Source organism: Guillardia theta (genome assembly GCF_000315625.1).
Source record: "Guillardia theta CCMP2712 unplaced genomic scaffold GUITHscaffold_10, whole genome shotgun sequence".
Classification (NCBI taxonomy): domain Eukaryota; class Cryptophyceae; order Pyrenomonadales; family Geminigeraceae; genus Guillardia; species Guillardia theta.
Genome location: NW_005434664.1, coordinates 866696 through 886290, shown reverse-complemented (window position 1 = coordinate 886290; position 19595 = coordinate 866696). Strand labels below are relative to the sequence as shown.

Genomic DNA, 19595 nt, shown 5'->3' with positions numbered 1-19595 from the left:
TCCTCTTGCCCCCTCTGCTCTGCTTCTGTTTATCTTCTGCCGTCTGCCTTTCCTCGTTTCTTCCTTCAAGTTTAATTCAGTGCAGTCTTCTCTTCCCTCCCTTCCCTTCCATCCCACCCTCCAACTTGAAGAGCTTCGAGTACTCCTCGTACTCGTCCGGCCACATCACCGGCGTTACCTCTAGCTGAATGTCCGCGTATCCTCCGTTGAGCTGCGCGTACTCGCACAGCCATGCGAAGTCATTGTCATGCAGGACGTACTTGCGGAAGCCGGACGCCTGCTCCACCAGGCTGGGCCAGAACTTGGAGCCGAACTCGTTTTCGACGAAGTCAAGGAAGTCCTGGTAGGTCTGATCCTCACAGATGGGAATCACTCGCTTGTGCCCCTGCAGCGTGTAGCACGCGAAGTAGATTACTGGACTCTCCTCCTCCCCCCCCTGCTCTTCGTCCTCCGGGGGGCTCCCTGAAGGAAGGGCAGGAGGTTCTGATTGCTGTGCTTCGGACTCCCTGGTCTTGGTCGAAGCGTCTGGTTCGTTGGATGGAGTGAAGATTCGAGTCAAGGAGGAGACGAGCTGCGGGATGTCACTGTCACTCGCTCCCACAGCTCAGCGACGGCTCCTCACCTCCTCCACCTTCCAGAAACTTTCTCCTGACGAGGAGACCGAGGCCATTAGTGCTTCCTCCTGGTCAGAGTTGGGGGGGGGGGGGAGGCGCTGTAGATGAGGAGAGTGTCATGCGCGAACGTGAAGGCAAGAGATGAGAGAAGAAGAGCAGAGGAAGGAATGAGAAATAGCAGGAAGATATGCGAGGGAGGGAGGGGGAGGGGGGAGGGGGGAGGAGAGAGCATTGGGGAAAGCGGAGGGAAGAAGAGAGACATTAAGACAGGGATGTAGATGTTCCATCTCTCATCTCAACATCTCTTCTTTCAACGTCTGGTCTCCTTGGATTTTGTCTTTGCAGCACAGGATTTGCAGCAGCAGCAGCAGCAGCATTAAAAACAAAATTCAACATCCACATCAACAAGAAAGTATGTTTGTCCAACCTTTGAAGAATAAAACCCTGGACTACTCTCATGTCCTGCCCTATCAACAGGTATCGCTTCCACCTCCTTCTGTACATCCTCTTGATCTGTCCTGCTTCTCCTTCTCCCCCCTCTCCTCCTGCTCCTCCTCTCATTTCCCCCGACATCTTTTGGCACTTTGGTGTAGGCCCGGTCTAAGGCAAAGTGTTTACTGTAAAAGTACAAAAAAGAACCAAAAAGAAACGCGAAGCATGAAAATCATCCAGTCGATACAAAACAGCACAGTAGAATACTCTCTTCCTCCTCCTCCTCCGCCTCCTCCTCCTCCTAGTCTCTTTTACGGTCAAACCTCCTCTTTGCTTTTCCGGCTTCCTATCCTGATTATGCGACTAAGCTTGCATGCCGTCGCCAGGCTTCGTCTGCTGCTGGTTCGCCATGAAACCACAGCTGCCCCTCATTCCTCCTCTTTCCTCCGTCTGTTCTCTTCATCTTCCTCATGCTCTATTTCTCCTTCTTGTCCGTATCCTATCCTGATTATGCGACTAAGCTTGCATGCCGTCGCCAGGCTTCGTCTGCTGCTGGTTCGCCCATGAAACCACAGCTGCCCCTCGTGTCCTCCCCCGTCTTCCTTTGGCTTCATAACCTTCTCAGTCCCTCTTCTTCCGCCTTCTCCGTGCCCCATCCTGATTCTGCGACATTTTTTTGCTCGTTCTGTTGTTTTCTGCATCAAGAGCTTGTGCACTGTCGCCAGGCTTCGTCTGCTGCTGGTTCGCCCATGAAACCACAGCTGCCCCTCATTCCTCCTCTTTCCTCCGTCTGTTCTCTTCATCTTCCTCATGCTCTATTTCTCCTTCTTGTCCGTATCCTATCCTGATTATGCGACTAAGCTTGCATGCTGTCGCCAGGCTTCGTCTGCTGCTGGTTCGCCCATGAAACCACAGCTGCCCCTCGTGTCCTTCACCCTGCCGTTCAAAAAAGGAAAAAGGTCGATGCCAAGTATTGTTTGTATCTTTCCCCATCGGTCATTCCATGCCTGCGTTTGCTTTCATTTTCTTTTTGGTCGGTTCCGCTCTGATTCTGCAAGGGAAAACTGCATGACAAATAATGATGGTCTTGCACAGAGTTACTTTCCCTTCTCAATCAATTGTTTGATGCCATCTCCGCCATAGCAGCACCGGCCAAAAGCGCCACCCCAATCGCACTGTACACGAGTTGCTACAGTCCATACCGTCAGTCAAGATGTTAAGGCCAGCCTGTCCTCACCGGGTTGCCTTGAGGTTGAACGTTGGAGTTCTGCGATGAGTTCTGCAGTGCAATCTCAGCAAGAAAACATCTCCAAGGCACGACGGGAGCAATGAAGAAAGAGCGATGCTATCACCTGGAGGCCAAAGGGATTCTGTTGCCTGAAGGAGCTGATCACACGGGAGGAGATCCTCTTGATGTGGTAGCCGGCAAGGAAGCCAATATCCTTGACGAGGTTCAAGGTCTCGCCCTCTTTCGCAACTTCCACCTCCTTCACTGCTGGTACAGGCGATGGTGCAATGGCAGGTACTGCAGCCGTTTCCACCACCTTGACCTCGCGTGCAATCTTGAGCTCAGTCGCTGGCCTCATCACCTTTGGACTGTCACCAACAGGACGCTGCGTGCTCCGCAGGGGCAGAACCATCGAGTCATCTTCCTTCCTCCTCCTTGCAAGCACCACTTTCCTCCTGAAGGCTTCGTCCATCGGGTACCCGCTGATGTACGCCAGCAGCAATGCCTGGAAGTCCAGAGCTGCGGACATGAGCGCGCCAGACCCTTGGAGGGTCGTCTGGATCAGCCAGGCACCGAAACCGACCCAGCTGGTCAGGAGGTGAACGGCAACTTTCGCCGCGTCCACGGCCTTCATGAGAGGGGATCCACTCTTGGACGAGTAGAAGCCAGTGCTGGTCCTCTGGTCCACCTTCCTCACCACTCCATCCATGATCCTCTCCATGGCTTCTTCCTTCTCTAGCCTGCATGTTGCTGTCAGGGACTTCTTGGGGACTCTGAGGATTTTCACACCTGGAGGGAACGCGGAAGGATGGCGCCCTTGTCATTGGATCTTCAAGAATGACATGTTACCATGCAGAGAACAAGCATGTCAGTCATGGCTACCGTTGTTATGTAGTGATAGCGACGACTTCAAGTTGCAGACTTTCAGGTTTCTTGTGCAAACTGAACATGGTTCAGCAAGGTGTGGGGTTCACTCGGAGCAACAGGACCTGAACGCGGCGTTGCAATGGAATTCAGCGCCGTGGTGCGCAGCACAAACGCTTCACTGGAGGCCATCTGACAGCATCTTACAGGCGCTCTTCTACAACACATAGCAACGACTTCATGCACACCTGAAGCAACATCAAGGCTGCGACCCCATGGCTGACTATTAGGCGGAGCATCCCGGTTTTGATTGAGGCCTGTACATGAAATATATCAACATCCATGATCGCATGTTCCATCTTGTTCATGAGATTTATGTGCTCCTCAGAGCCCATTTCAATCTGTCTATCCGCAGCACAGCATCGAAGTACACAAATAGTAGACTTCACTAGCTGCCAACTTGATGTATGACACACCATACACACGATCTTGATTGAGCAAGTTCTCTTCGTTCGCAGTTTTAAACACAATCATCAACATAATTTTCGATAGACACAAAGGGAAAACATCATCCAACAAGTAATCATCCGTCCCTGCGCTGCCCTCATCGCAAGAGCTTCATTTTATCATCACGTCTTCCATCGACATATCGCACCTATCTCGACCAAGAGACGACTATCCATTTTCAGATATCACAGATTATCATCTTCCTCGTCCTCGTCCTCCTCTTCCTCCTCCTCCCCGACTTCATTGGCATAATCTTACCGTCCTCTGCCTGTGCATGGGAAGCAGCCTAATGTTGTTGGACGACCCTCGGCCACTCTGGTACTGTGGAAAGCCGGACAGCAGTACCTACCCCTACCTTTCCTCTCAAAATAATGGTCTCTGGGAGGGTAGTAAACAGCAATGCAACCCTACCCTTACCGACTCCGTCAATATCACCCCACCCTTCAAGTATCTCAAAGTACCCCCCCTTTTAGAGGACCGACATTGACTATAGACCCTGAGTTGTGCAACAAAATTGACTACTGGGTGCCAACGGAATATTGACGGAGCCAATCAAGAAAACGGTCGTAACGACTAATGGAAACGGACTGTAACCGATATTCACACGTGCAGTTTTTTTTAGCACCGACAGTGGGTGGAAGCATATGAGATGAGGGGTGGGGGTAAACTGCACGTGCATCACTACAGAAAACCAGGTGGGGGTGATTACAGATGAGGGTGGGGTGATGAGCAGGTCTTTAATACCGGTAAACTTTGTTATCGAATGAAAGGGTTACAGAAACAATTCTGGACAAAGATAGGGGTAGGGGTGAAGAGTATCGATTGGACCTGGGTGGTAGGGTGGGAGCGGGAAGTGGCTATAAAAAGGAGAGCGTAGCACAGGGAGGGTAACGACTGGTGAGGACAAGCACATGTTTCCTTTGTGATGTGAAGACAAAAACTGTGAAGCTGTTCCTTGCTTGCTCCTCTCTTGTACTCATCATCCACCTTGATGCTGACTGTATGCGTGCAGTACTTTACAGGATCATTTCTAAAGTACATTCTCTCGTTTTGATGAACCAATCAAGACGACTCTCACACCTCAGAAGACGAATTGCGCGGGTTCCTCCTGAGCGGGATGCAGGAGACTCGAGTGTTCGCACTCGACCTTCATAGATGAACGTTCCTACATTTGCCAACGTGCATTTGCAGGAGGGAGGCTACCCGGTTCTGATGAGGTGTGAATCTTTTGCTCTGAAGGGTCTGAGGCCCACGGGGAGGTTCAAGTCCTTCCGAGAGCTTTTCTTCCGGATAGTTTGCAACACTTTGAATTAAATTTGCAAATGCCTATTCTTTCGTGCAGAGTAGCTTGACTGGACGCGAATTACCTCAATTTGACGGCAACACTGCAATACACTGCAGTGGCAGTATTTCGCTAAGCTGTGGTGTAAAACTTTCATTTTCAAAATTGCCTTCCCATCGCGATAGTCACCTGCTAGCTTGCTTGATTTGTTCCATCTTTCTCCCGAAGTTTCCATTGTCTGAAAAGATCAGGCGAGATATCAAGAACAATCTGCTTGTCAAAAGTGATTTTGTAAAGTGACTTCACTGGGCCCCTCCTCGTTGTTGACAGTTGAGTAATGCGCCCGATATCATGAACTGCTTTCTGAGGTCTAGAAGTCGCTGACATCCGATCCACTCTCAACTGATGTATTCAACTGAAACTCTTGAAAGTGACCTGCGGAGATGTCCATACCGGCTCGCCGCCGGCGCACGCAGTGCATGCATGTTTCACATGTTCAAGTCGGGGCGAGGCGGACTTGCTCTTTGGAAGTGTCTGTGTGTCGGGCCATCCCCTAACTTTCTGAGCTGCTGACCTCATCTGGCTGAATCTCGCTTACATCCTAGGACCTTGCTAGCTGAGTGATAATACCAAGTCAGCCTATTCGCCGTAACAAGATACTGTGAGATTGGTCCTAGGAAGAGCTACGCCTACCATCTCAAGATTGTAATCTCTGCCATTCGAGAACCCCACCATAGGGGTAGTTAGAGGACTACCCCTCCTTGCCTGGTACCCATGTGATACACTAGCCCATGTAATCTGAAGCATCCGGACTATTTTATCTACCCCCTCCCATATTGTCACCAGTGCTACGAAGTAGCATCTTTCTAAGACCAAGTGTGTTAGGAAACCTGCCTGTAGGACATATGTATGATGATAAGACCAACAATCCAGGGAGGTCTATATTGGGGTCGTAAGTACCGGCCCCAGCTTTACTACACCATGACAACCTGGGGGGGCAAAGTGGGTAGGTGGGGGTATGTACACATAGGGTAGTCCAATGTCGTGGAAGGGGCCTTTGTACGGTAGGGGTGGTGTGAGGGAAGGTAGGGTTTTATTCACAGGACAACGCAATGAGGAATTTGTTGAGGGAGGTGGGGGTAGTATATTTGTCGCTCGAGGTAGGGGTTGGGAGTCGCCACAAGAAGCTCTGAAAGAGAAGGTAAAGAGTAAGGGCAAACTCATTATGATGATATATAAAATAACCACATACTTGGGGTATACAGATATTCTCCCATGAGCAATAGTAGGTACGGGTAGGTGGTATTTTTTGGTTGTGCGATTGTGGAGAGGGTAGTATAGGGGGGTCAATTTCATGTAGCAGTCATGAGCAGTATGGTGAAGAGTAAGGGTGAATTGATTATTATCTCACTAGAGAAAAAGCAGAGCTTGTATAGGCTTTGTTGACCATCGCCCTCGGTGGGGGGGTGCATCTCACTCACCAATGGTGGGCCGATGGCTCCACCCCTTGTCTTTACATGCGGTCGAAAGGCAGGGTACAAGAAGGCAAGGGGTAATGTCAGGGGTCATCTTCAGGGGTGGGTCCTCTTATCAGTAGTGACATCTCGAGGGTAGGGGTGATCCATACTGCAGTTTTTGACGGTGGGGTCCCCTAACAGCTAATGTTGAAATGAGGGTGGGGGTCCTAAGGGCTGATACGTTCCACCCATGACGTGTAGGAGCAATTGGTTTTGGAGGGAAGGTGGGGTCATGGTGTGTAGTTGAGGGGGGTAGGGGTGAAGAAAATTTGAATCTGTAGGTGGGGTCAGAGGGGGTGATTTTGTAGCCGAGAGTCTAGAAGGTGGGTGGTCATTGATTGGATTCAGAAGGGTGGGGTAGATATCTGTGAGTGGTGGTCCTGCAAAATCCAGTGGGGGTGGGTGAAAATTGAAAAACACGGGTTCAAGTAAGGTGTAAGTTGGGGGTGAGGGTATCATGAATTGTTGTACATGGGTGGGTACACTGCCTTGGACTGAGGGGGTACTTGGAATTTGTTGAACCCGGGGGGGTGGGGTGAGTGCAACGGGTAGACACAACTCAGTCTAGCAGGGGGTAGGGGTAGACGGTCAGGTAGGGGTAGGGCGGGAGTGGGAAATTAAGATGGTAGACGGGAAGACGGCAGGAAGGAGGGGGAAGCAGCGGCATGGACAGGGGAGGGGTTGGAAGGGAATATATGGCTGGAGAAGATGAAGAGCTTGCGAAAGGAATGAGGAGACGTGCTCGTGGGAGGGTGAGATGAGATGAGAGCAGTGATAGAAGCAAAGCAAATAAATGAGGAATGGCGGAGTCATCGATCCGTTCAGCCTCTAGGTCAGTCGGAAGTCGAGATGCGCTGCTAGTTCGGCTCGTCGAGACTCGTATACAAATGATTTAGATGCGAATATGCTTTTTCTGTTTCTGCACATGCTGACTTTCAAAATGTGAAATTAGAAGTGCATTCGTGTTGTTTAAATCGAAAGCTTGAATTTGTGGCAGGGAGTGACGTATGCCTGATGACAGGATCAAGTCCCTTCAAGTTTCTTCAAGTCTTTTGTTTCTTATCATCGAGCCTCGCTCTTCACTTTCACTGCCTCCTCTGCCATGCGTGCTGTTAAGTTGATTGTCTGCGCGATCCTTTGGTCGCTGTGCATTTCGTGTGGGTCGGCAAAGAAAGACTTTTGCTTCGTCCCTGCCATCCACATCAAGTCTGTGCGAGCAGACAAGGTCCCCCTCACTCGTTTGAGCATGAGCTTGAACGATGGAGCGAATCGCCCAGCATTCCTCCGATCGTCGGAGGACGATTTTGAGAAATCAGTGAGCAGGTTCGCAAGAATGATTGTGGGTTCTTACAGCATCCCCAACCATCACCAGCAAGACATCGTCGGTAAGATCCTCATTTTCGCATGCTGGAGGGCAGGACTTGACGTCTCCTCTCAGGTTCTCTCGCCTCGTTCTTGCTCCATCCCCAAGCGTCCAAGAGCGACAAGTGCAGCTGGACTGCGTGCGAACCCCCAAAGAAAGCCATGTCGCCGGGAGATCGCAAGCTCTTCTCAGCCATATCGCGTTCTTGTGCACCCCGCAATGTGGGGTCACCAGATGATATGTGAGCTGTGAGGCGCTGATGTGACTGTAACATAATGTTGTATTCTGTGAGAGGTGTAGATATCTTTCTTTCTGTACATAAGAACAAGAAGAAAATGGAAACTGTTTGTGTTCAAACCAAATCTGATAGAACCACCTTCGGATACTGCATGTGCGGGTGAGAGAAGAGAGAGGATGAAGCTTGTCACCTTGGCGACCCAATACCCTTCCAGGAAGCAGTGCCGGCAGTGACAAATAATTCCTTTCCCCTTCCATCAGGTCCAACATGCGGTCCATGGAGTCATTACCTGTCTTTCCTTTCCGCAGATCTTCACAGTGCAGACACCTTTAAAGATCCAAGAGATCAGAACGTGAAGGAGATCGCGCGATGCTGCTCACTTGCACGCTGTCTTCCTCCACAAAGGGTGCTTGTCTTGTCGTATGCCAACGACGTCTTCACCGACTGCCTCATACCTGACATTCGCATTCAGTTCAGCTCGGACGCGGAGCATCCTGTGCGGTCACCTTACACTGCGCTGCAGCTCCTTGGACCTGATCTCCCACATGGCGTCTGCGAGCTGCGGGCCATTAGTTAGCGAGTCGAAAGAGAGGGGCAAGGGGAGGGGAAGGAGAAGGAGAAGGAGAAGGAAAAGAGGAGGACGAAGTGAGGAGAAGAAGGATGACGCAGGAGCATCACAGGCAACACACGGATGGGAGGAAAGGAAGAACTGCCATCACCTGATCTTCAAAGGATTTCGCCGGGGGGGTCTTCGGCCCGAGGCCTTTGATCTTTCTGGGCTTCCTTACCTCGTCACTCTCATCCAGCTCCATGAGGTCCGTGGAGCTCTTCTTCGAGCTCTTCTTCCTGCTGCGAGGGGATCACATCAGCACGTCGGAGGAGCAGCCGCAGCCCCGTCGGCGGTCTGACCTCGAAGGTTCCAGCGAAGGACAGGGCTGCCCCTCCTCGCACTCGGGCGGATAACTCGAGATTCCGTCCACGTTGAGCTTGAAGATGCCGTACTCGTGCATTTTCTGGGTTGTGCGATGATTCAGACGCAACGCAGCGTCCTCGGACTTCACCTTCCATGGCCCCTCGTGCAGCTTCTTGTTGTACTGACGAGCCGCGTCAATGGATCCATTCAGCTTCCCTGAGACGTTCTCAGCTCTTTCGCACTCCTCCTCCTCTTGCCTTCAACCCCACCCACCCCCATCCCGATCATGTGGTGTTCCACTACCCTCTTCCTTCCCCCCTCTTCCTCCCCTCTCCGTCATCATCAGATTTCTTCCCCTTTCCTGCCCCTTCCCCCTTCTCCTCCTCCAAACTTCTTCATCAACCCATTGAATGCAGTCAGTGTGAAATCGTTTACCTATCACAAAACTAGGTCTTCCCGGCATCATGGGCTCTTGGACGTTGAATGGAGTATCGCCCCATCCTGCATGCTCAAACTCACTCCAATCGTCATCCTCATCATCTTCCACCACTTCCCTCTCATCATCATGTAAATCATTGTTCATCTTCTCGGAATCATCATCATCTCCATATCCATTATCATCATCTCCATCTCCATCATCATCACCACCACCACCACACCACCACCACCACTTTCACACTCACCTGGCATTCTAGCACCAAAATCGATCGTCTTGTCCTTCCTTAGAAGCCCCAGAAATCTGTGAGGTTTCCTGTACTGGTATACGGCAGCTGTTCCGGCTTCCAACAGATATTTCTCGCCTTCAACCTGATACAAATTCGTTACCTCCTCCAACTATCATCGTCCTGCCTCCTGCCTCTCCCCTCCCTTCTGCCTCCTCTATCTATCCTCGTTCCTTCTTGTCTCCCTCCTCGCTCCCCCCGCCCGTCTCCTTCCTCCCTCCGTGCTCCGTGCTCCGTGCTCTCCTTTTCCTTCTCCCACCTTAATCTCCTCCATCAGGCTCATCGTGTACTCCCACGGGGTCCCATCGGTGTGATAAGCCCAGTCAGGAGGCTCGGGCATTTCCTCGTCATCGTCGACCTGGATGGAGAATTCTTAGACCTGCCATGATCGGAACACGAGAGGCGAGGAGAGGAGAGGAGAGGAGAGGAGAGGAGAGGAGAGGAGAGGAGAGGAGAGGAGAGGAGAGGAGAGGAGAGGAGAGGCAGAGAGACGATAGACGAGATGATTGAGGGAAGTACAGGCAGGGAGATGAACAAGAATGGGGCAAGAGGATGGGATGGTAGAGAAAATGAGAGGGAGGGTGCATGAAACCTGTTGACAGCCTTGCTCTTCAGGGATAGAAGGATCTATGGTCTGCATCGTAGCTAAGAGGAGGACGAGGAGAGGAGGGGAGACTAACATGATCTTCTATCCTCAACCTCCCAAGGTACTGACTCTCCTCCTGCACCTCCTGTCAACACGAAGAGGACACGCGCGCGTTCCGTCCTCGCTCACTTTCCCCGGGTCACTAACGTGGGAGTAGACGTTTCCTTGCAGCAGCAGACTTCAGCTGCATACCAAGGAGTTGCGGTTCTTACCTGCAAACTGCCCAGATACCACAAGAAGGACTTTCTTTCCCTGGAGAAGGAGGGGAGGGGGCGAAAAAGGAAGCGGAGGAGGGAGAAAGGTAGCAAGGCAGAGAAGGAGGAGAAGAAGGGGGAAAGACAGAAAGGCAGAATAGCAAGGGACAGGAAACGAGGGGGTTGGGGCGGGCGGAGAGGAATGGAGTCAACGCTTGACAAACCGAGGGGCAGTCATGGGTCAAAACGACCCGGTGGAATCTCAACCTCTTACCTCGATGGTGGTCTCGAGGCATTCAAGGTCGTAGATCGATTCTTCCCTGCGGTCGCATCAGGTTTGACAAGGTCAGCGCCGCTGTGGAGATTCACGACAACAAGCGGATCGCGCCAACCTCATCTTGCTCTTGAAGATCGCCGAGCATTCTTTCGATGTCGTTAGCAAAAGTCTCGCAGCGGGGCACAAGAATGGCAGACCTCGCATTCCGAACTTGCTCGCCACGTCAAAGGCGTCCTGTGACACATCTCGTTATTGCCCTTCAGCAGGCGAGCAGCCAACATGAAACAAGAAGTCCTTCGCGTGCCAGTCTGCTCGTTGAGACATCAGCATGGGAATGAAGGGAAAGCGTTCTCTCACCGGCTCCGACTTCCATGAGCGTCACGCAGACGTCGGGGAACCCTCGGCTGTAGCGAACATGTTCATTTCGGATCGTCACACTGATATCGTCATCTTCACACCTGGCCGCTATGTGAAGTGCGGACCAAGAAAACTCGGGGAATCTGCGAGCAAGATTAATCAGTTTGCCGTCAACCTTGCAGGAATCTTCATCTCCCCACCTGATGTCCACTGGACACCCCAGCTCAACAAGAACTTTGCAAACGTCCGCATGACCCCCGTAGCTCGCACTGTTCAAGTTCGCTGTCAACCTCTGATCTTCAAGACGGTTCCATCCTTACAAGTGAATTGGCATCCAACCGTCGTCATCGACGCAGGTCACGTTGGCTCCATGCTTGACCAACACTTGCACGGCCTGTCAAGTGACTTCAGACATCCCTGCTGAACAAGGGAGAGTGCTCAGCGAGGGTGAGCGATGAACAGGAGAAAGTTGTCGAGATGAACAGAGTGTTGAGAAGTGATAGTGGCCCCCCTACCTCCACCATCCCCATGTATGCAGCCGCGTGTAGCGGAGTCCACTGCATCAAACCTGTATTGCACCCCTTCATGGTCGAATCTTCGAAGCTCAAACAAACATCGTCACCATTGTTGATGGCTGAAACATTCGCTCCATGCGCTATCACCGTCTCGATCGCCTCGACAGATCCATTTCGGCACCTGGGATCCAACTTCACAGGCAGAACTTGAGCCCAAGACATGAATCGTGCTGACATGACTTCTTTTCCATCATGGTGCGACACAACAAGGTGCGTCGCAACACAAACACAGCTCCATGACTACTTCAAGTTGTGGATCATAACGATCACGACAGATTCGCCACAAGGTTTCTCAACAAGACCTCTCGCGCCCTCCAACTCACAAGTAATGCAGCGGCGTGTTGTTGCGATCTAAGGGATGGCCCATATTCACATCCGCTCCCTCTTTCAGACATCGTACGATCTGTTCGCACATGTCATAGGATGCAATTGAGAGACAAATATTTAGAATTCATCCGGCGCCCCAGCCACCTTGTATCGCTCCACCATTTGCTCTCGCTTTGATTAAAAGATCGAACTTTCTGTCCAACCTTCTCCCTCCTACGAAATTCCCCTCTACGCTCGCCACTATCATTCCCCCCCCTCCCCTCCTTCTCCTCCCTGCCCTGCTTCTTCCTCCTCTACCTCCTCTTCCTCCTTATCTCTGACATTCTTTCTCACCACAACCACAACCACCTTATCCTCTTCCCTGCTTGCTTCCCCTGACCCTTCATGACGATCACGACCACCATACCTCTGGTATGTCAATCCTGGAGTAAGTCCGATCCACAGGATCGTCAAACGCGTAGCAGCCGCAGGCGGCCCAGAGCTGGAGGGGGACGAAGAAAATATCAGAATCAGCAGAGATATGGTGGTCTGGTAAAGCACACGAGACAGCAGTAAGAGGAGGAAGGGGAAGGAAGACAGTGCAGAGGAGGAGAGGAGTGAAGGGAGCAGGAGAGCATGGACCTCCTCTTGGACGGGCTCGACATTTCGCATCTTCTTCGCAAGGTGATCGTAGTTGGCGCACACCGGCTTGCTGGTTTCCAGTTCTCTCAGACAAGCATCATCGCGAGCAACGTCTGTCACCCGTCGGGGCCGAGGGGACGCTGGGAGGGAGGAGGAGGGTCGTTGTCCAAGAGTACGCTCAGGTCGGGAGGATCATCTTCCATCAAGGGTTTCCACCACCTGATGCTCCACTCAGCTCCTGCTGCCTCCACCCTCTCACCAGTTACCATGTCCTTGGTGCTTCGACCTCCTCGGTCTCTGGTGCTGCCGAGCAGGGATCGAGAAAGCACGAGAGTCAGGGTTCTCAAGTGAGCGAGACTGCAACTAGTCGTCATCTCACGTGGTAGCTTGTTGGTTGCGTTGAGCCTTTCTATCAGAGCGTCGAGCCCTTTCCCCCTTCAAGCACTCGGTAACCCGTCTCGGCGAGACAAGGCAAGCAGCTCAAACCTCTTCTTCTTCTCCTCCATCAACCTTGACTTCGTGTGCCTCCGCAACGCTCTCTGTGTCCAACGTCATCCCAACGTTCCATCAGCATCCCGCGCTCGCGCACCTTGAACGAACGTGGAAGGTGGTCCGACCGCCGACCCCCCCTCAACTGCATGATGAGCCGGCTGAAGGGCGAGCGCTCTGACGCGATCTTAGCGCTTGATGTCATGGCAGACTTTCTCTCTCCCGGAACTACCTCCTAGATCATCAGCTTCGTCAGGCATGAAACCCTAAGAGCACAGGGGACAGGATCGCAAGTACTCGAGGGATATCGCGCACGAGTGACGATGCAGCATGGCACGACGAGCGAGGCGATGAAGGTGAGAGATTCTTACGATGAGGAGGAGGAGGAGGAGGAGGAGGACAGGCGACATGGAAGACAGCAGGCGCCTCCCATGATGCGCCCTTTGCCACGGCGAATCCATGCTGGCGCGACCGTTTTCTCCGTTACACCGCAACCGTTGTATTCGGTTACAGATATTGCGGCCTCGGAAATGTGGGCATGCTGGGATGTGGACGATTGTAGGACGAGGACCCGGGGGAGGGGGGGGGGGGGAAGGGAGGAGGAAGACCATGAATGAGAAGAGGAGGAGAGACGAGGGAGGTTGTGCAAGCAAGGGGGCTGAGAGGAGGGAGGGAAGGGGATAGGCAGGATCAAGGAGGAGAGTCGGGGAGATGAAATCATCTGTACAAGGCGGGGAGGCATCGTGTTTGTTGCTCATCTCCGGTAACGATGATGGCAGGAGAGACAGAGGAAGAGGATGAAGAGGATCTGACATAATCGCCGCCGTGATGGGAGGCAACTCACACTATGCTTCCGAGATGAAACGCCCGAAGGTGAGCAGCATGACAGGAGCAAACTTCCCCAGCCTCCCCCCTCCCACCGGCTCACCCCCTCCCCAGCCTTACCCCTCTTTCTCCCAGGGGATCTGACTCTCTCTCCTCCAGGCACAGGACAACAGCAGCGGCAGCGGTCAGAAGAAGAAGAAGGCAGCAGCTCGTCTCGTGGTGGGGGTGGGGGTGGACGACCTGGCAGACGAGAATAGAGGAGCGGGGACGAGGCACCTTGTTGAGTCTCTCCTGTGGGACCTCAGAAGCGAGGCGTTTGAGAGGCAGGTGGGAAAGTCAGCTGGACATTCATGCTCAGACTGACGGGCTCTCCTCCTCCTCCTCCTCCTCCTCCTCCTCCTCCTCCTCCTCCTCCTGCTCCACTCCTTGTTCTCCTCCTTCCATGCAGGCGCTACGGAACCAGAAGCACGGATGCCCCTCCTGTCAGGCTCCCAAGAAGTACTACTGCGAGGAATGCACGCGCGCTGTGGGCGACGCGTCGCTCGTCCCCTCAGTCGCGCTGCCGTTCCAGGTTGCGATAGTTCGCCATGCGCGGGAGAACAAGAGCAAGAGCACGGCCACACACGTCAGCCTCACCTCCCCCGACGTTGAGATCTTCACCTACCCTGCCCTCCCTGAAGCAGACGAGGAAGGGGCGGGGGAGGGAGGAGAGGAGGAGGGAGGGAGGAGGGGGACGTACAAGGACTCGCTGCTGCTGTTTCCAAGCAAGGATGCGGTGGAGGCGAGTGAGATGAGGTGGGAGGGGATCAAGAGAGTCTTCGTCATCGACAGCACGTGGTTGACCACCAACCAGATCCTGCGAGATGAAAGATTCCGGTGAGGGAGAGACTTGTTGGCGTTAGAGGGGAGTGAACGTGACGGCAGCGGCATGCCACATGTCAAGATTGCAGCTGAACAAACAACTTTCTGGAGGTCTTGACCCCTCGGGTGCCGAATGCAGCTGAGCATGTCACAGATATCACGCGCATGGAGAAGCTTTCCTGTCGACCGCTGAGTGTATCTTTCACCTCCTCCGGCAGTACTCCATCGCGACTGCTGGAGGTTATGATGGGAGATACGATCAGGTGAAGAAGAGAGTGGATGGAGTGAGGAGAGGAGAGGAGAGGAGAGGAGAGTTAGAGGATGAAGAGTTGGTGGGGGGGAAGGGATTACGGGGAGGGGATGAGAAGGGAATATGGAGGACAGGATGTTGGCTAAAGAGAGGAAGGCAACGTTGATGATTGTTTGCAGCTTCTCTTTTACTATGCGCATTTCTACCGTCAGATTCAACTCCATTATCTGCATCGATCAGACAGAAGTTTCGTGCACAAGAACAACTACATTCATTACGACAAGGTGAAACGTGCCCCGTCCTCCCCTCCCCTCCCCTCCCCTCTCTTCTCTGTCGTTCATCGCCCCTCCTCCTCCCCTCCTGCTTCTTTCTCGTTTCCGCTGGTCACCTCTTCCCTCTCAAAGGCATCGGAGGAGGAGGCAAAGCTCAAAGCCTTGAGAAAGGAGGAGGGGATAGCGGAAGACGAACAGGCCGGGATGGGGAACGAGCAGGACGAGGATGAGGAGGGGGAGGTGGCGAAGAGGGCGAGCGATGCGAGGAATCAGGCTCTGCTGGTACCTGATGCCTGCGAGCGATGTGTGACGTTGAAGTCACCGTAAGGCTCGAGAGCGATTCTTCTCTCCCAGCTCCATACCTACAGAATTTGCGATCGCGGAGGTTTGCCCCTCCATTTCCTTGCCCTCGTCTTCCTCTTCCTCTTCCTCGTCCTCGTCTTCATTCTCTTTGCTTGCCTACTGCTGCTCCTCTCTTCTCCCCCTTCCTGTGCCACAACTCTCCCCCTTCCTCTTCCACGACTCTCTCCCCTTCTCCTTCCTCGCCTCTTCCTTGTGCTCACGAGGTTGTAGGTCATCAAGGTCAGAGAGAAGTGGAGAGCGCTGGTCACTTTCCGTGTTGACAAGCCCAACTGGCCCTCGACCAAGTTTGCTTGTCAAGTAATTCCCTCATCTTCACATGACAGATGTTTTTCTCAGCTGCTCCTGCCCATCTCCATCTCCTTACTGGCCTCCAACCTCCCTCGTTCTCTTCTTTCCTCCCTCTCTCCCTCCCTCTCTCCCTCCCTCCCTCCCTCCCAGCTTGCCTGCCTCCTCTGCTCTGCGGCAGTTTCTCACCTTCATCTTCATTTTCAGATCAGATACAAGGGGAATGCACAGAAGCAACAGCCTCCCCTGCAACTTGACGCTGCGACGGGTGACGACGATGATGATGATGATGATGATGATGATGATGATGCTGATGATAAGGAGGAGGGGAGGAGGAGGAGGAGGAGAGGAAGAGGACTGAAAGGTGTTGCATCAGGAGAGTGGAGAACATATTCGCAAGACCTACATGACGACGAGAAAACAAGAGAGATGTCAGGCCATCACTTCGGGGGGCATCTGGTGTTTTTCTGTCTCACCTACCCTCAACTTTCAATTTTCTTCCTCCTTTCCTTTGGAATCCTTTCTCCTCCCTGCTGGTTAAACTCCTCCTTCCTCCCTTGTCCACTGCTTCCTCCTCCTCCCTCCTGCCTTCTCATTCTCCCCGCAGGGAAAGATCAATGAGGAGGATCTCCCGCAGATGATACAAGTAGGCAGACAAGTCCAGCTGGCTGAGCTGAGAAACTTGCGCAGGTGAGGTTCAGGTCGGAGCCCCTTGGCTGGAGCGAGTGGAGCTCCTCGATCGAGCTTGAAAGGAACCACTTGCAAGAGTAGCAGGATGAAGAGCAGGAAGCAGGGAGGAGGGAGGAGGGAATGGAGGGAATTGACGGAGAGAGGAAGAAGAAGGGATAGGGTAGGACGGGTAGGAAAGACATTCAACGAGGATTTCACATGAAGGATTCCTTCGACGTTCTTTGCAGATCGATAAAATCAACACAAAGTTATATATAGTACAATTCGGCTAGCAGAAACGTGACGAGCAGTAGAGAAGAAGAGAACGAGGGGATACAAAAGATGCTGTGCAGTACTATCTCTCTCGCTCTCCTCCTCCTCCTCCTCCTCCTCCTCCTCCTCCTCTTTCACGACGACGACGTTAAAACATCCTTCATCCAGTCTTCTGAACCTCCCTCTCTTACACGAACTCTTGAGTCGCCGCCTGTGCGTTCGCCATGCTGCCCCTCACCCGTCATTCTCTCTGCTTCTACCACTCCCCTCCTCCTCTCACCTGTCTCTCGCCCCCAGCGACCGCAGGATGTCCTCCACGTCAGGCTGTCCACCCATCCATCAGTTCACACCGAAGCCTCGGGTCCCCTTACCCGGGCCCCCCTCCTCCCGTCCCCTTACCCCCCCCTCTTCCCTTCCCCTTACCCCCCCCTCCCCCCGTCCCTCCCCTTCCAGTACGATTCCTTTCTCCGGTACCCCTTTCACCTCCCCTCTCTCATATCTCTCCTCCCCACCCCTCCCCTGTCTCACATGTCCGTTCGCCAGCCGTAGCGGCGTCTCCCCGTCTTGAGTCTCCGCGTCAATGTCCGCCCCCGCCTGCGCACACCCCGTCCCCATCAGCCTCCTCTCCTCCCCCTCCTCCCTCCCTCACCGCTACGAGGATCTCCACGATCTCCTTCCTCCCGCTTGATGCCGCACAGTGCCTGCCCCACGCCTCAACCCCTCCTCCCCCCTCCTCCCGGGCTACTCACAGCGCCTGCCAGCCCCTCTTGTTCCTCGCTTCCAGCCTAGCGCCCTCCTTGATCAGCCGCCGTACCTGCTCCCCCGACACGCCCGTCACCGTCTCCTCCCTCCGCTCCTCTCTCGCGTCCTCGTTCTCGCCCTCCCCCTTCTGATCCTCTACCGCCACACCTCGTCTGTCTTGCCCGCTGACGCTGCTGACCGCAAAGCCTGCCTGACCGTCAGCTCGTCGTCTTCTCTTCCTCCACCCTCCTCTACCTCGTCCTTGTCATCGTCTTCGTTCGGCATCCGCTGGTATCCGCTGTCCGTCGACCCTGGGATCGACGACCCGAGAAACATGATCCCCATGCACTGCCCAGTCGCTCTCTTGTCAAATCCTCCTCCTCCTCCTCCTCCTCCTCCTCCTCCTCCGTGCAGCGCCTCCCGCGCCTCCCTCCTCTTCATACCATCACGCAGAGCGTCATGAAAAACGTAATCGCAAGCAAGATGACGTTGATCTGCCGTCGCCTGGTTACTCTCGGCGATGTCCCGCCTCCTCCCCCTCTCTTCCTCCTGCTCCTCTTCCCTCCTCCCCCGCGTCTCCTCTCCTTCTTCCTCCTCTCGTCTTTCCTGCTCTCGTTTTGTTCCTCTCCGTCGCCTCGTCCTTCCGTTTCCTTACCTTGAACAGCAGCGCCAGATCCCAGAAGCTGCTCTCGAAGTACGTCCAGCAGTTGTTGCTGATCGACGCCCAAAGCCACATGCCCCACACCGAGATGCCCAGGTTCACCATCGCTAGCGCAAACTGCCTTCCTCATTAGCCTGCTCTCCTCCCCCTCCCCCTCGCGTCCCCCGTCCCGTTTCCTCCCTTCGCTCTGCCCATGCCGCCCATGCCGCATCCTCTACCTGCAGGATCGACGCTCCTTCTCTGTTGTTCCTCGTCAACGAGATGATGAACCCGATCAAAGGCATGATCACCACCTGCACACCGTCAGAGCCAGTGCCCTCTCCTCTCCGTCTCTCCTCCTGCCCTCCTTCCATCTCTTCCTCTCCCTCTCGTCTCCCTCTATTCCTCTGACCGCTGTGAGACAGAAAGCCCAGATGTTGTAGCTCGCCCGCACGCGCTCGATGTAGACCTGCACCCCTTACAGTCAGCCTCCCCTCCCTCCTCACCCAACCCTTCTCCCTCTCCTCCCTCTCCTGCTTCCCCCTCCTCCCTCCCCCTCTTCCTCCCTCCCTCCTTCCGCTCGCTCGCTCTCTCCCCTCCTCTCTCGCTCGTGTCACTCGCCCGAAGGTCACGAAGATGGTCACGAGCGCCCAGATGATGTACGCGATCAGCAAGCTCAAGCAGCAGCACACGCAGCACAGCATGAGGGTCGCAGGCCCTGCAGCAAGCGTCACGCCTCTCTTCTGCCTCCCATCCTCCCTCCCCTACCGATGATCGAGCCTTCGGACCCTTCGCCTCTCAGGCTCTGGAAGGGATCACCTGCCAGATGGTCCATCAGTCCCAGCTGAGCCAACGACGGAATGTCGCATGCGAGCGGCTGATCCATGCATGACAGCCGCCGTCAGGACACGAGAGGAGGGAGGTCTCGACCAGACTCGCAGCATCGCTCTCCCACCATGAGACAACACAAGGGGGCGAGCACCAGGAAGACGCGAGGAGAAGATCAAGGTGCAGGTCAGAAGAAGCTCAAGGAGAAGAGGAGCAACGAGGGGGAGCAGGCAGGCAGACGGGCGTCAAGAGCATGATGGGAGCAGGCAGACAGACGTCGCAAGCGAGAGGAGGACGAGGAGAGGTCTTGTCTTGCTCGTGCGTGGGGGCGAGAGAGTCGAACCTGCGGATCCCTCCTGCATGGCTTGCGAAAGGACAGGCGGGTGAGAAAGTTTGGTGGGTGAGAAACTTCGGAGGTTTGA

General features: G+C 54.0%; 6 protein-coding genes across 6 annotated transcripts; 2 read left to right on the top strand and 4 right to left on the bottom strand.

The window, feature by feature from the left end:
- Positions 1 to 59: 59 nt before the first annotated feature.
- Positions 60 to 714, bottom strand: GUITHDRAFT_150857 (hypothetical protein). The gene is made up of 2 exons (XM_005838865.1): positions 623 to 714; positions 60 to 571 (listed from the first exon to the last, which is right to left on the bottom strand). Exons 1-2 carry the CDS (start codon positions 668 to 670, stop codon positions 77 to 79), a joined length of 543 nt encoding a protein of 180 aa, XP_005838922.1. The 5' UTR covers positions 671 to 714; the 3' UTR covers positions 60 to 76.
- A 1429-nt stretch (positions 715 to 2143) lies between these two features.
- On the bottom strand, positions 2144 to 3533 carry GUITHDRAFT_134257 (hypothetical protein; the record flags this gene model as incomplete). The annotated part of the gene is made up of 6 exons (XM_005838864.1): positions 2144 to 2221; positions 2284 to 2325; positions 2399 to 3063; positions 3157 to 3216; positions 3264 to 3330; positions 3387 to 3533. 6 exons carry the CDS (start codon positions 3531 to 3533, stop codon positions 2144 to 2146), a joined length of 1059 nt encoding a protein of 352 aa, XP_005838921.1.
- Positions 3534 to 7546: 4013 nt separating this feature from the next.
- On the top strand, positions 7547 to 8146 carry GUITHDRAFT_161474 (hypothetical protein; the record flags this gene model as incomplete). The annotated part of the gene is made up of 2 exons (XM_005838863.1): positions 7547 to 7829; positions 7883 to 8146. The coding sequence occupies 2 exons, from the start codon at positions 7547 to 7549 to the stop codon at positions 8050 to 8052; spliced, it is 453 nt and encodes a 150-aa protein (XP_005838920.1). The 3' UTR covers positions 8053 to 8146.
- Positions 8147 to 8421: 275 nt separating this feature from the next.
- GUITHDRAFT_134255 (hypothetical protein) lies at positions 8422 to 13576 on the bottom strand (the record flags this gene model as incomplete). The annotated part of the gene is made up of 28 exons (XM_005838862.1): positions 8422 to 8500; positions 8552 to 8604; positions 8765 to 8894; positions 8955 to 9174; positions 9394 to 9459; positions 9642 to 9765; positions 9940 to 10038; positions 10273 to 10314; positions 10361 to 10411; positions 10456 to 10490; positions 10539 to 10578; positions 10795 to 10840; positions 10913 to 10943; positions 11155 to 11201; positions 11256 to 11297; positions 11355 to 11451; positions 11494 to 11548; positions 11670 to 11722; positions 11777 to 11850; positions 12053 to 12132; positions 12463 to 12537; positions 12678 to 12747; positions 12798 to 12896; positions 12944 to 12980; positions 13057 to 13112; positions 13164 to 13216; positions 13267 to 13401; positions 13538 to 13576. 28 exons carry the CDS (start codon positions 13574 to 13576, stop codon positions 8422 to 8424), a joined length of 2028 nt encoding a protein of 675 aa, XP_005838919.1.
- Positions 13577 to 14433: 857 nt separating this feature from the next.
- GUITHDRAFT_102549 (hypothetical protein) lies at positions 14434 to 16793 on the top strand (the record flags this gene model as incomplete). Its single annotated transcript, XM_005838861.1, has 11 exons — positions 14434 to 14867; positions 14916 to 14963; positions 15007 to 15115; positions 15282 to 15386; positions 15507 to 15656; positions 15703 to 15759; positions 15948 to 16034; positions 16230 to 16290; positions 16399 to 16481; positions 16630 to 16668; positions 16713 to 16793. The coding sequence occupies 11 exons, from the start codon at positions 14434 to 14436 to the stop codon at positions 16791 to 16793; spliced, it is 1254 nt and encodes a 417-aa protein (XP_005838918.1).
- Positions 16794 to 17151: 358 nt separating this feature from the next.
- Positions 17152 to 19231, bottom strand: GUITHDRAFT_102548 (hypothetical protein; the record flags this gene model as incomplete). The annotated part of the gene is made up of 12 exons (XM_005838860.1): positions 17152 to 17191; positions 17245 to 17288; positions 17493 to 17558; positions 17614 to 17665; positions 17866 to 17912; positions 17961 to 18053; positions 18149 to 18199; positions 18361 to 18483; positions 18585 to 18659; positions 18758 to 18814; positions 18963 to 19063; positions 19114 to 19231. 12 exons carry the CDS (start codon positions 19229 to 19231, stop codon positions 17152 to 17154), a joined length of 867 nt encoding a protein of 288 aa, XP_005838917.1.
- Between the last annotated feature and the right edge of the window lie 364 nt (positions 19232 to 19595).